Source organism: Mustela erminea, chromosome 6, assembly GCF_009829155.1.
Source record: "Mustela erminea isolate mMusErm1 chromosome 6, mMusErm1.Pri, whole genome shotgun sequence".
Lineage (NCBI taxonomy): Eukaryota > Metazoa > Chordata > Mammalia > Carnivora > Mustelidae > Mustela > Mustela erminea.
The window spans coordinates 39067533-39081530 of NC_045619.1; the positions used below are offsets into that span (position 1 = coordinate 39067533).

General features: G+C 39.7%; 1 protein-coding gene across 4 annotated transcripts in view; it reads right to left on the reverse strand.

The window, feature by feature from the left end:
* Positions 1–1276: 1276 nt before the first annotated feature.
* Positions 1277–13998, reverse strand: part of SYT1 (synaptotagmin 1) — a 542261-nt gene continuing 529539 nt past the window's right edge. For all 4 annotated transcript variants that reach the window (XM_032346925.1, XM_032346922.1, XM_032346923.1 and 1 more), the window contains 2 exons: positions 8108–8241; positions 1277–3643 (listed from right to left, as the gene is read on the reverse strand). In XM_032346925.1, coding sequence (XP_032202816.1) covers positions 3437–3643; positions 8108–8241 — 341 coding nt within the window. In that variant the 3' untranslated portion in view covers positions 1277–3436. The remainder of the gene's footprint in view (positions 3644–8107; positions 8242–13998) is intronic.

The window sequence follows — 13998 nt, forward strand, 5'->3', positions numbered from 1 at the left end:
CTCAGGGTGCCATCATTACGTACTGTGATAGTATGTTCAGGTGTCTGTCTGAGCCTATGGGCTCCTTGGGGTCAAGAGCCTCATTTGTTGTCTCTCCGCATCCAGTAAGCACACGGTATACAGGAGGCACTAATCAGTGTCGAATGTAGTGGAGGAGACATGTTTACTTGTTTTACCCAGTCATGGCAATGGGCGGGGAATTTAATGTGGCACGCTGCCCTCTGAGAATGGAGTTAAACAAGTCTTGTTTTCAGTCCCATTTTGGAGAGGCTTTGTGACTCAAGCTGTAGAATAAGAACCCTGGAGGACACCTTTCGGGCAGAGTGGAAAGCCTGAAGGTGTGCAGGGTGAATCACTGATAAACTGGAAGAGATAAACACACGGAGAATGAGGAGCGCAAGTCTGGGCATTGTATTCGCGTCAGCTGCTCTGACTTGGGGCGCTGAGCAGTGCAGGCTTTTGTTCTGCCACCGCTGCTTCCAGCAGCCTCCGAAGTCCTCTGGCCTCTGACTCAGCCGCAGAGACAAGGAAGAGAAAGAGTTGAAAGGCGGCAACATCAACAGGAAATAAAACATTTTTATTGAATATCCATGTAATATGTTAAGTCATTTTTAACAACAATCAGAAAACTATTGTGGGGTCACTACACAAAGTGAAACAAAATTTAAACCACTTCATCAAAAACGAAGGTAAATACAGCTAAAGTAGTTGGCTCGCGGGCCACGAGCCATATGGCAGAAGAGAACACCCCAACATTTCTACAAGATACAGAGAAAACCCACACATAGAAACACTCAAGCAGGCAGTAAATATACACAAAGGCAACTAGGATCTTTCTAGAGCATCAGCTTCTAATAGTTTACACAGCTTTGTCAGAAAGGTACATGTGGCGTGTCTGAGGATGAATCTTGGTCTTAAAGCAGGTTCAGTCACTGACTGGTGAAACATGGCATAGTCCCAACTGATTCTATGGTGACAATCTCATGTCTGGCAGTGTTGCAAGAGAATGCATTAGTAGTACTTTAATGTGAGAAATAATGTGTGTTCGGCAGCTTGAACCTGCTTGCCTGAAAGTGTTGTTTCAGTGTGAACAACTTAAAGCTGAATACAGTGAAATTAAATGTCTGTTTCTGATATTGAAAGAATTTTTAAAAGACAGTCGACTCCCTCTCTTTGGTAGAGTTTGGTCTCTTAAATTGGAAAGATTCTCATTTGACTCTTCTGTTCAAACTGATATGAAATCTCACATCATGACTTGTGCATCTTCTATTATCTATTTTTTTTTTTTTTAAATATGGACCATCCACAGAAGAGAGAGAGGTTATACTCCCTTGTCCTTTGTGTCTGGCCCAGTCCTGACGAGTTTGCCTGTGGTGACTGGGCTGAAAGGCCAAGGGCTTGCCTCTTCTTTGATGAGAAAAGAAGAATGACAGGAATTCTAGTTTTATCAGGAAAACAGCCAGGCCGGTGCAGTGAAGCCTCCCATCAGCCCTTTTTGAATTCTCTGCAGTTTTTGAAAAACGCGGCATGGTATCCTAAAGTCTGAACACGAGGCTAATGCTCGGTTTTCCTCCGTCTTGTTTTGGTATTCGTGAAGACAAACTTTCACCTCAGCGCGTCACTGCTGTCTGTGGCCTAGGAGCTGCGATGGGCCACGGAAGTGCGTGGATGCAGCGTGAGCTAATCGGCTGCCCTTCCACAAAGCGGTCGTCTACCAGAGTGGGGAAAAACATGGAAGATTGCACAGTGCTTGACAAAATGCTGTGTGTTCCACCCCAGTCTATGTATCTTTCTTGTCCTATGCATAGCTTTTCAGTTCTGAATTGGTCCTTTGTAATGAGAACTGTTTGTGCTACACACACCTTGGGCAGTGCAGTAGAAGGGAATGGCAGTATTGTTACAACATCACTACGGAATAAATTGAGTGCTATCCACTGAGGAAACTACGTGTCTAAGCACACACGGCAGTCACAGTGTTACACAGAGCAGTCCTTGAAGACTCTTATGGAATGACTAGTAGCTTCATAATAGTGCCATTTACTACATAATGACATTGAGAACATTAAAAACTCCTCCTAAATCAAGCATCTAGTATACATAAGAGGTTGCTCCAGTTTGCTAGAACTTGTTCTTGGTATTGTTTCACCTTTTTTTTTTTTTTTTTAAAGGACAAATTAAAACTTATTTAAGTAAAAAGAGCATATAAAAAGATCACTAGCTGTTTTGGCTTAATTGAAGTGCATTCAGAACTATGGCTAATTGTTTATTTTTTCATCTTTTGATGGGATTACAATACTGTCTGTTTACCACAAAGTAATTTTGTGTAATAAGCACAGATTGCTGTGTTAAAAATATTCTGCATTCCTTCTAATATGGTTTTGTATAATAAAATATTTTGTTACAAAGTCTAATGTGCAAACCTTTTGGAATTATTATAGGTATGAAATCTGGAACAGAATTCACAGGATGCACGTTTGTATAAAGGTGATAACGGAGAGCTACTTTTTTTTTCTTTTTAAATAGTCAGGCAATATTTCAGAAATGCTGAATTCTCAGCTTCTTCCCACCCACCCCGTCCCCAAACAAATGCACCCACACACCCATACACCCACACCCACACCCCCCACACATACACACACACGGAACACCGTCGTTTTGTTACTCTATATGCAGTAATATGAAATCTTTGACTCCTGTTCAGTTGCTTCCTTGAATGTAGGAGTGAAGCCCTGGTTTTAGCTTTGTAGATGTGTACAGACAGACGCTGTTCTGCTTTGTGGCTATGCTTCCTGGAGGTCAGTCTGGATGCTGTTCAGATCATGCTAATTTGCCTGTGAAGAAATTCTACAAAATTGGATTCACCCACCAAATATGTGGTGTCAGTGTATCTTGGTTCTCAAATGATTGGTAGAAAGCTCAGGTTTAAGTTGTCCTTTAAGATGTCAGTTTGACTGTACTAGTGCCTTACAAGTTGATATTTTTGCTGGAATGCAGACAATACTATATTTACCATATAATATATTATCAGCTCTCCTATATTTCAGTCAATTTACATAATTTAAAATAGAACATCTTATTAAAAACATCTAGATATACACAGATTAGGAAACGCTAACAACATACAAATACACAAACTAGAAATAAATCTTCAGCATACTGGTATATACAACAGTGTGATACAATAAATAATTTCAGTCATGCTCTATCTACACATCATATTGCTTAAAAGAAGAGTAGATTTGGAGGGCAGTGGCATAATGAAGGGCTTAGGGGCTCTCTACGTTTAAATTTGTGCAAATTAAAACAGGATTTGAAGTACCACAGAGTTGTGTTAGGAATGCATGGCTGGATAGATGAAAGGACCCATATTACTGAGGTATTTACAGATACTGGCTAAAGAGCACTATGTGGGCAAACGCAGAAAGGCTTCTTTCCTTTACTTCTTGACCGCCAGCATGGCGTCAACTTCCTCCTCTACCTGTAGGGTGTGCCACTGGGCAATGGGTCGCCTGGGGTTGGCCAGCATGTCTGACCAGTGTCGCAGCTCTGCTCCGGTGCTATTGTAGCCCACAAAGACTTTGCCGATGGCATCGTTCTTGCCAATCTTGTCATAGTCCAAAACAGTTACCACCACTTGCACTTTCTGCAAGAGGACACAAAAAAAAAACATTAATCACCCTGTCCTCTTACAAAGCTGTCTGGAGATTGAAACCACTGGAAATAAGACCCAGTCTCAAAATACCAGGCCGAGACTGAAAATGAATCGTATGTGAAAACCTGAGTGCAATTCCTATTTCAACATTACATCACCACCATCACTGTCTTCAGCTTCTCCAAGATACTGAATAAATGTTAAATTCTGTCAGGTATTTGGCACAATTCTAAGTCTTTTATGTGAACTATTCATTTACTTCTCATAATAGATCCTATTAATATTGCCATTACACAAAGAAGATGCCATTAAGTTCCCGGCCTGGGGTTGTGCAAGGAACGAGTGGGTTGGTTTTCACAGTCTATGCCGTAATCCACCATACCTTCTGTCTTCGGGTCCCTTCTGTCCCCCACCCTTTGTGTCCCCCACCATCCCTTCTGTCAACTGTGTCCACCTCTAAGTCCATTTGTTTCAACTGTCTCATCAGCAAGATTTTTGGCATTGGTATTTGGTACAATAATCACATGATTATTGTGAGTATTAAATGTGACAATAGAGTGAAACATCTTTAAAAAGCAATAACTAAAGATAATTTCCCCATTTATACATTTTCTCAATAAACATTTGCTGAGTAACTGTTGCATATCCAGTGCTGATCTCAAATGGAAATAACCTTTTAGCCACACAAGATTTACTTCAGTTGTTCCATTACCCTGTGAGAGTTTATTTAATAACTTACTTTTTAGAACTGCCTGAATTGACGAAAGCAAACCCATGCCATTATGATATGAAAGACACACTTTTTGAAAGCACATTTTAGTACTGCTTCCGAAGTAATGGATTAGTCAAAATATGTGAAGGCTCTAATCTAGAAACTGAGTGCAGGGATAAAGGAAGAGCTTAGAATAAAGTAGAATGCATAACATTTGGTGGCCAGAGTTAAAAGGAACAGAAAATGGAATGATGGAAGCCAGGGCCAGATGAAGGTCCTGCTGAGTTCTGGTCCTTTCATGGACTTTGTACTCTGAGGACTGCATTATTGCCCCAGTGTACTGAGAGATGGCACCCATAGACAGTGTCACAGCAGAGAAAATAACCACTCTTGAAAGTGGAATTTAGAATGTAAAATGTAACACATTGGCAATAAAGGAAACAAACCTTCCCTTATGTAGCCTTGGATTGATTCCTTTATCAAGGGCATCATCTATCCACCGGATGGTTTTGGAAAAGAGAACAGAATCACTTTGGTTCTCAGGAAAATTCTCAGAGCTTCTCCCAAGCAAATTTGTCAGGAAGAAAGCATATTGCAGAGAATGGGGAGTAGGAGCTAATTACAGACATTATGCACAAAGGTGAAATGGGCTTTTTGGAGGCTGGAGTGAATGGCTGGAGTGGGTTATGATTGTTTCATCCAGGAATGTACTGATTAATCGTACTCAGGACAGAATATCCTTCTGATGGTCTTGGATTAATTTTTGTAGCTGCATATATAGTTTATTTATACATTTTGGAGATATAACATTTACATGTACTTTTGGAAATCAGCATATTTTGCTCATAATGTATTTCATAGGGATAGAGAGAGAAAACAGATAATCTTATAACCTCAGAATAAAGGAAACCCAGACCCCTATTTTAGTACATAAAATGTTCAACTGTTTCTCTAAGAAAACTAGGAAAGCAAATCTCCTGGGGAAACCTAAAAAAGAGAAGAGAGGAAGAAGAAAGAAAAGAACAAACTGACAAGAGAAACAGAGAAAGAGGAGGGATGTAGTCAGAGATGGGCTCATCATTGCCATGCCTACGATGGGTTCAGGTTTCCTCTGTCCTGACAGAGTACTAGCACCTCTAAAATGCTGCCCCCAGAAACCCAGCATATGTCTTGTTTTTAATGTGCTTCACTTATTTTTAAGATTTTATTTATTTGAGAGAGAGAGAGGGTGCGTGTGGGCCACGAGCTGCTGGTGGGGGGGTCGAGGAGGTGGTATGCTGGGCAGAGGGAGAAGCCAGCTGGCTCTCTACTGGGCAGGGAGTCTGATGCATGACCTAGCCTAAGTCAGAGGCTTAAGCAACTGAGCCACCAGGCACCCCCTTCAGTTTAATATATTTACATTTGCACAATTGATTGTTGCAAAAGGACATTTACTTCCTTTTTTTTTTTTTTTTTTAAACAGATGTAGAATTGTAGCTCAAAGAAAGTTTACGGTAGGATTTTTCATCACAATACCTTGTCTTAAATTGTTTTACAGTATTAAAAAACAAAGCTCAGGGTGCCTGGATGGCTCAGTTGATTAAGCGTCTGTCTTTAGCTCAGGTCATGATCCCAGAGTCCTGAGATCAAGCCCCACATTGGGTTTCCTGCTTGCCTGGGAACCTTCTCCCTCTCCCTCTGCCTGCAACTCCCCCTGCTTGTGCTCTCTCTCTCTCTCTCAAATAAATAAGTAAACTTAAATAAAAAAAAAAATAAAAAACAAAACTTCAAGAGGTATTCGTTTCCATAGGAGTAAGCTCTTAGAACTCAAAAGAGTTCACTAAACAAATATTGCAAAATAAATTGGAGAAAATTGGGTGTCTTTGGGGGTTGCCAGTTGGTCTAAAGCAGTGACCTCAATAGCTCTGGCTAGTAAACAGGTGACTGGGGACAGGGAATCAGTGTCCTCTGCAATGTCATTTACTTATATAACAACTGTTGAAAGTAAATATATGTAAATTGCTACCATGTGAAAATGTACACGAGAAAGGTTATATAAAGACCATGAAGTGATGGTAGATTGCCATTGATTTTTAAAGAACTGCCCCATGCAATACAATAAATACTCCTGGCAACATGTAGCTATTTAAATTGAAGTAAATTAAAATTAATAAAATTTCTTGATCACACTAGTGACTGAGGTGCTACTTGCTGTTGACTACTGAATTAGACCACACAGATGATAAAACATTTCCATTGTCAAAGAGAGTTCTAGTAGACAACATTGGTCCATATATTGTTTTAATTTTATTGTTAGATCTATTTTCTAATAAAGTGTTAATTTGAAAAAGACAAAATTAATACTGTGAATAATAATGGTGATGGGAACTATTTACTGAGCGTTCACCATTCCAAATGATTTCATATGCATAATCATATGGATTCTATTGTTCCTATTTTATATGTGAGGAGATTCTAAGCCTTGGTTTCCTTATATATAAAATTGGGATAATAACCTCTCTCATAAGGTTATTGTAAAAGACTTAATGAGATTATGTAAGTAAAGTGCTTAAACTGGGGCCAGACACATAATAAATATACAATAAATGTAGCTATTATATTAGCTTTCTTCATGGAATAAAAGTGTGATTTGCTCATAAGATACTATATTCTAAATTAGATTCTAGATTAAAGTAAAAATATGCAACTGAAGAATATTTACTGGTGTTTACTATATTCTAAATTAGATTCTAGATTAAAGTAAAAATATGCAACTGAAGAATATTTACTGGTGTTTTATAGTCTGGACCTTTAGAAATTTCCAGGTGTAGTTTTAGTGCCTACACTTCATTTCTCCTTCACGTTGTGGGGAAACTTTTATAGGACCAAAGAGATAGACCTATATCAATTATTTAATAAAATGTAAAAGTACTGTTGCTTTAAGGCATTTGAGTTTCTAACAGCCAATATCCATTAAAGATTAGCAAGAAATAGCCAATAGTTATTGGATGTGAACTTTGAGTTCCAATAGTATCACTGTGGCTAAAAGGTAAGAGAACCTAAAATTATTTAAAAATTGCTAAATAATAAGATCATATACTATTATTGTGGCTACATGTAGCATCCTGTTCTGAACATTTTACCCACAGAGTCCTTTAATAGAATATTCCCTATCATAACAATCATTATCTAGCAAATTAAGGTTTCATCTTTACAAAAATATCCTTCCTTTCCAACTCAGAAACAGGAAGTTAAATATAAGCTATTAAAAATATGACTTAGTCTGATATTTCTATTTTTAATCACAATTTAATAATGAAAGAGTAAAGATGATGCATATTTATCATCAACTAAAATATTTCTTTTATCTCTCTCTCTCTCTCTCTTTTTTTGCTATAAGGCTGTGATAAGGAGAACTCCATATTGTGGCCTGGGAAGGAATAGCGAAAGTTCATTTTCTTTTGGCCTTTTAACATTTATGGTACTTTTTGAGTTAGCAGAGTCGTTGTGTTGATTTTCTTTTTCCTACTTTATTTCTGCTCAACCGAATGCCAGCTGTTTTTGGCTGACGAGTCAGCACATCTTGTGCTGTATATTTCATCATTTCCTTCTTGATGTAGCTTGATTATCAAGTGTGCATGGGAATAAGAATGGCAAATCTAATGAAGGCATGTGCACTGATAATTTACAAGGTTTGTGCATTTCATTTATGCGGTCTGAAGAAATAAAACTGAATAGGAAGACAAAATTATGTTTGACATTACCTGGATTTGCTCAAAGGGTACTTCAAAGCTGAATGACTCATTGTAGTAGGGGTTAAGTGTGTTCTTTTTAATTGTTGTCTTTTTCTTCTTCAGCCTCTTGCCATTCTGCATCAGATGGATCTTCACATAAGGATCTGAAAAACAGAAACAAAAACTTTAGGAGATCAAGAATACATAGTTCAGGTCGTCCTCTCTGAAAGGGGCGGCCCCAACTGGTCGGTTTGATTCTTGATGCTTGACACGAAATAAAGCTTTGCTTGACTTTCAAAAAAAAAAAAAAAAAAAAAAGAATACATAGTTTAGACTATAATTTAGCTTATTAAAAAAACTCGAGTATTCCCAACAGGAAAATCACTTTATAGCATATATTTAATATATTTTTTAAAATGTAAGCATTCTTTACTGAAAGATTTTAAGTAACCTCTGGGCCAGGTTTTTGCCATGCTGTCTCAATATTTATAGCTGGATTTAGGGGATAAGAGCCATAGTGTGCTAACAAACCAGCAATTTGAGGGGGGTTGGGGAACAGTCTTGACATGTAACATTTGCCAGTTACCAGTTAACATCTACCAGTTCCATGGTAGAAATACTCTCAGCATGGCTAATTTCAAGCTACTAAATAGTTTAACAACTAGGTTACCAAATCCCTGAAAATACTAATAATTGGCTCTTCTGAGCTGGCAAAGTCGTAGTTGCAGCACCACTGCATGGGAGTAAAACTCTTGACAAAAGGACAAAGGAGCCATTTCATGCATTCATTTATTCATTTACTCAGTCAATATTAGTTAGGCCCCAGGGATACAAATAAAACCGATCATTGCTGTTTTCATGAGGAAACTTCAGACTCGTGGGGGGAGGGAGAGTGTAGGCTTGTAAAGAAATGAAATGCATATGAAATTACAAGTTGAAGAGAGTGCTCTAGAATAGAGCAAGAGCAGAGATAGGATTGAGAAGAGCAGGGATAGTATGATGAGCCTAAGGTAGCAATGGAATTCTTAGATTGCTCAAGTAAGCGCTCTCTGTGGAGGTAACATTTAAACTGAGATTTGAAGGCTAAAGGGAGAGAAGAGGCTGTGTGTGTGTATGTGTGTGTTTATGTGTGGTGTGTGTGCAGTGATGGGTGGGGTATAGGTGGCAAGGGCAGAGAGAGAGAAAGAGAGAGAGATCTATTGATCCAGTACCTGTGCCTGAAAATCCCTAGGTAGAGAGTAAGTCAGTGCACACAGAAGTAATGAGAAAAGGAGCAGGATTCCCTCAGCAGTTTCCCCAAAGCCTCATTAAGTAAAGGTAAAGTAATAAGCAAATCAATGGAGGGGTAAGACAATTCTCATTCACAGTTCTCATTACTAATGGATGAACGAAGTACCTTCAGCCTTTAGATTATTAAGAACCAACACCCAGCTCTGACAGTAACATCTTTTTCTTAAGTATTTGTTCGGTTTACATGTGATGCATATTCATTATAGAAAGACATCGGAAAACAATGATAAACAAAGAGAAAAAAAAATCATCCATGATTTTACTCCCTTAAAATAAGCCGTGCTAAGCTTTCTAAAATTGCTTTCCTCTCCTTCAGTATGTGTAAAGGTTGGAGAAACTACAGATAACCTAGTTTAATAGCCACGAATTTTTAGATAACAACATTTTCTGGTCTGTAATTTTTTCAGCACAATAAAATTCTGGTTTATTATTGGAAAACGTTGTTTACACATACATCAAACGGGCCAAAACCGGCAGCAACTTCATAGACAAACAAACAAAATTAAAAAAAAAAAAAAAAAAAAAGAAACCTTTCTTCTTTGGCCTCTTTAATCATCTCATACAAACCAGCTGTTGATAGTACAGCTTAGTGCATACACAAAAAAATGCTACTGGAATTCTCGGAGTAAGACTGTTTTGTTTGTGTGTGTGTGTGTGTGTGTGTGTGCGCGCGCGCGCGCGCACGCGCGTGTGTGTTCAGTTTTTCTTTTCTTTTCCCCCTCCCCCTCCTTGGAGATTGTAACGAACGTGGTCACATTACAAGTAGAGTCAGAAGTAGGACAGACAATGCTCCCAAGGCTGGCGAGTTAATTCAAACTTAAAAATGGCTGCCCCCAACAACAGGTACAGAACATACAATGAAAATAAAATAACACACACATTTTCCTTTCTAAGTATTCTTTAAAAAATAATTTATTTCTTTGACAGAGATCACAAGTAGGCAGAGAGAGAGAGAGAGAGCGCGGGGGGAAGCAGGCTCCTCGTGGAACAGAGAGCCCGATGCGGGGCTCGATCCCAAGACCCTGGGACCATGCACGACCTGAGCCGAAGCAGACGCTTTAACCCACTGAGCCACCCAGGCGCCCCTCTTTCTAAGTATTTGTAAGAGAAAAGCCCGGCCTAGGCGACGGTGGCGCTCTTCTCCTTCCCTGCTGCAGATTCACGTGGTGGTCTGGGCTGTGTGGGAGCGAGCACGTGTCACTGCGGGGGCGCCGCCAGCCGGCCGGACTCTGCTTGGCGACCCAGTGTAGATTCGGAGACTGGACGTAGAGGGTCAATTGGTCATGGCGGCCTCTCTGTTCGTTGTTTTAAAGTTTAGCTTTTCCTTTTTTGCTGTCTGGTCATCCTCATCGGGCTTCTTCTTGGCGTCGCCATCACCCCCTCCTCATCTTCAGCGGCCTGTTTGCCTGTAGCCGCCTCAGCCTCAGCGTTCTATCTCTACCCTCTTCACCATCGTCTTCCTCTTCTCCATGTACCTCATTGCTGGCTCCCCATTTCCCTCATTCTCCGCGTCCCCATTAGCAGCGGCGTCTTTTTCATTCCCGGCCTCCTCCGCTTCGTCCTTCTGTACGCGCGGAGGTGGTGATCCCGCAGCAGGTGTCCGGCTGAGGGGCGGCTGAGGCCACGCAGCGCCTTACAAGCAACGCGAGACTTGGGCACGCTGGTGAGGGCGTGGCCGGAGCCCGGGGCTGCCACGGTGGCCGTGAGAGGCCGCAACCAGACGCCAGAACCACGCGAAGGTGACTTTTCTAGAGCAGCCAGTGCGACCGGAACCGGTTGTTCTTATCTTTCTCTTCCTATCTGCCTGTAGAACGTAACTCCTGTAGGACAGTTACTCTGCCTGCGGTGTTCACTAGTTGAATTTACTAAATAGTGCCTGGCGCCATTCAGTTTTTGTTGAGTGATAAGTGAGGTTTACTTAGGGTCTGGTAATCGGGATCTCCTTACTCTTGGTGCAGTCGTCTTCCACTGTCCCAAAGCCCCGCACTGGGCTCCCTGCTCAGCAGGCAATCTGAGTGTGTGCAGCTTGGGGTTTTGGTTTTTGTTTTTAATGCTACATCCGCTCAAAGGGTTTGTAATGAAGATTTTCAACGTAAGATTTTCAACCAGACCCAGACAGGAGGAACCAGCTCCCTTAACTAAATAGTTGGCCAGTTAAACAATCCACTGTAAATAATTGCAAATGTTGGGGGGACATGGATTTTTTCACCCATAAACCATTTTGCTCTTCACAACTAATACTGATTTTTGGTTCAGAGATCTTGTTTGCTTAAGAACTTCCCTGGCTCCTCTGTCCAAACCCCTTGTATATTTACAAAGATGGGCAAGTCTCCAGCTGCTTTTTGGCACTGACTGAATACCTAAATACTAAATACCCATAAATCAATGTTTATGCCTCCTATGTTCATGTGTTGAAACTTTATCAGCCTAACTGAGGTAGAACTTTTCTCAAGAGATGCATGATGACTACATATTTATTCATTTAACACAGTAAATGACAAGAAAATTCCTGTGCACCTGCATTTGAGTAAGCAAATTAAAAACCCAACAAGATAATTTCAGATTCAGATATATGTTCTGATGTGATATGATTAATGCCTTGGGGAGAACAAGATAATTTAGAAAGGGAGTTCAGCAAAGTCTTCATTGAGGTCAGGTTTGAGCGAAGCACAAAATGACAGGAAGGAGCCAGTCATTTGAAGATGTGGTGGAAGCGTGTATCAACCAGAAGGAACGGGACACGCAAAGGCCCTAAAGAGCACATCCTTTTGCATGTTTGTGGAACAAAAGGAAAGCAAGGGGGAGAAAGGTAGCTGCAGAAGTCAGAGAGGTCACTGCTAACTGTCACTTTCATAAGCAGAATCTGCCAATTCTGACAGTGATTCAGAAATATTCTATAATGTCACGATACTTACAAGAACGGACAGAGGGCTGGAGGAGGAGCCGGTTTGGGGTTGCCATAAATGGGCAGAGTTAGTTTTTGTCTTTGCAGATTCATCCTAATACAGGTATCAAAGCACTTACTTTGCAGGCAGAATTTCCATCTTAATCACAATCAAGGCTGACAGTAACTCAGAGGTCTTATCCTCCCTGGACCCCCCGCCAAATTTATTGAGATAGAGGTTGACACATAATGCTGTGTAAGTTTAAGGTGTGCAGTGTGACGATTTCTTATACATATGTATTGTGTACTGATCACCACAGTATGTTTCGTTAACACATCCATCTTACATAATTACAATATTTATAACACCCATCTCGCATAATCACTATATTTCCTTTGTGGTGAGAACCTTTAAGATATACTCTCTTCAGCAGCTTTCAGTTAAACAGTATAGCTTTGCCAGCTATAGTTACCATACTATATATTAGATCTCCCAAACGTATTCATCCTTTCAGTTTGTACCCTTTGATCAACATGTCCTCTTTTCCCTTTTCCCCTAGCTTGGAAACCACCATCTTATTCTCTGTTTTCTATGACTTTGGAATTTATTTTTTATTTTTATTTTTTAAAGATTTATTTATTTTATTTACTTGAGAGAGAGTAGGAGAGAGCACAGAGGGAGAGGGAGAAAGCACAGAGAGAGGGAGAAGCAGATTCCCTTCTGAGCAGAGAGCCCGATGTGGGGGTCCATCCCCGGACCCCTAGATCATGACCTCAACCAAAGGCAGATGCTTAACCAAGTGAGCTACCTGAGCAGTGCCCCTAAGTGTTTGAAATTAAAAAACAAACAAACAAAAAAACAAAAAAAACCCAGATTCCATATATAAGTGAGGTAATGCCGAATTTGTGTCTGTCTGACTTACTTCACTTAGCATAATGCACTTAAGGTCCATCCATGTTGTTGCAAACGATAGGATTTCCTTCTTTTTTATGGCTGAATAATATTTTTAATTTATATATATGTTATATTTTTGTTCTAGAATACTATGAATAATAATAATTAATAGTATTTAGAATATTTTATTTTTATATGTTTATTGTATATAGTATATATACTCATACTACATCTTCTTTATCCATTCATCTATCAGACAGGTAGGTTATGTCCACATCTTGGCTAATGTGAATAATGTTGCAATGAATATAGGGATACAGATCTCTTTTTAAGATAATGATTTTATTTCCCTTAGGTTTACGCCCAGAAGTGGGATTACTAGATCACAGGGTAGTTCTCTTTTTAATTTTTTAAGAACATCCATGCTGTTTTCCATAGTGGCTGCACCAGTTTGCATTCCCACTAATGGTGCCTGGGGGTTCTCTTTTCTTCATATCCTAGCAGGTGCTTGTTATCTCTTGTCTTTTTGATAATAGCCATTCTAAGACGTGTGAGGTGATATCTCATTGTGGCTTTGACCTGCATCTCCCTGATGATTAGTAAAGTTGAGCGTCTTTTCAGGCACCTGCTGGCCATTTGTATGTCTTCTCTTGAAAAATGTTTATTTAGATCCTCTGCCCATTTTTAATCATATAATTATTATTTTGTTATTAAGATGTATGAGTTCCTTAAATATTTTGGATGTTAGTCCTTATCTAATATATAGTTTGCTATTTTCTCACATTCCATAGGTTGTGAGAGATCTTATTCTTTAGCACCTTTTGTGCCTGGATAAGTTTTGGCTGTATAAGA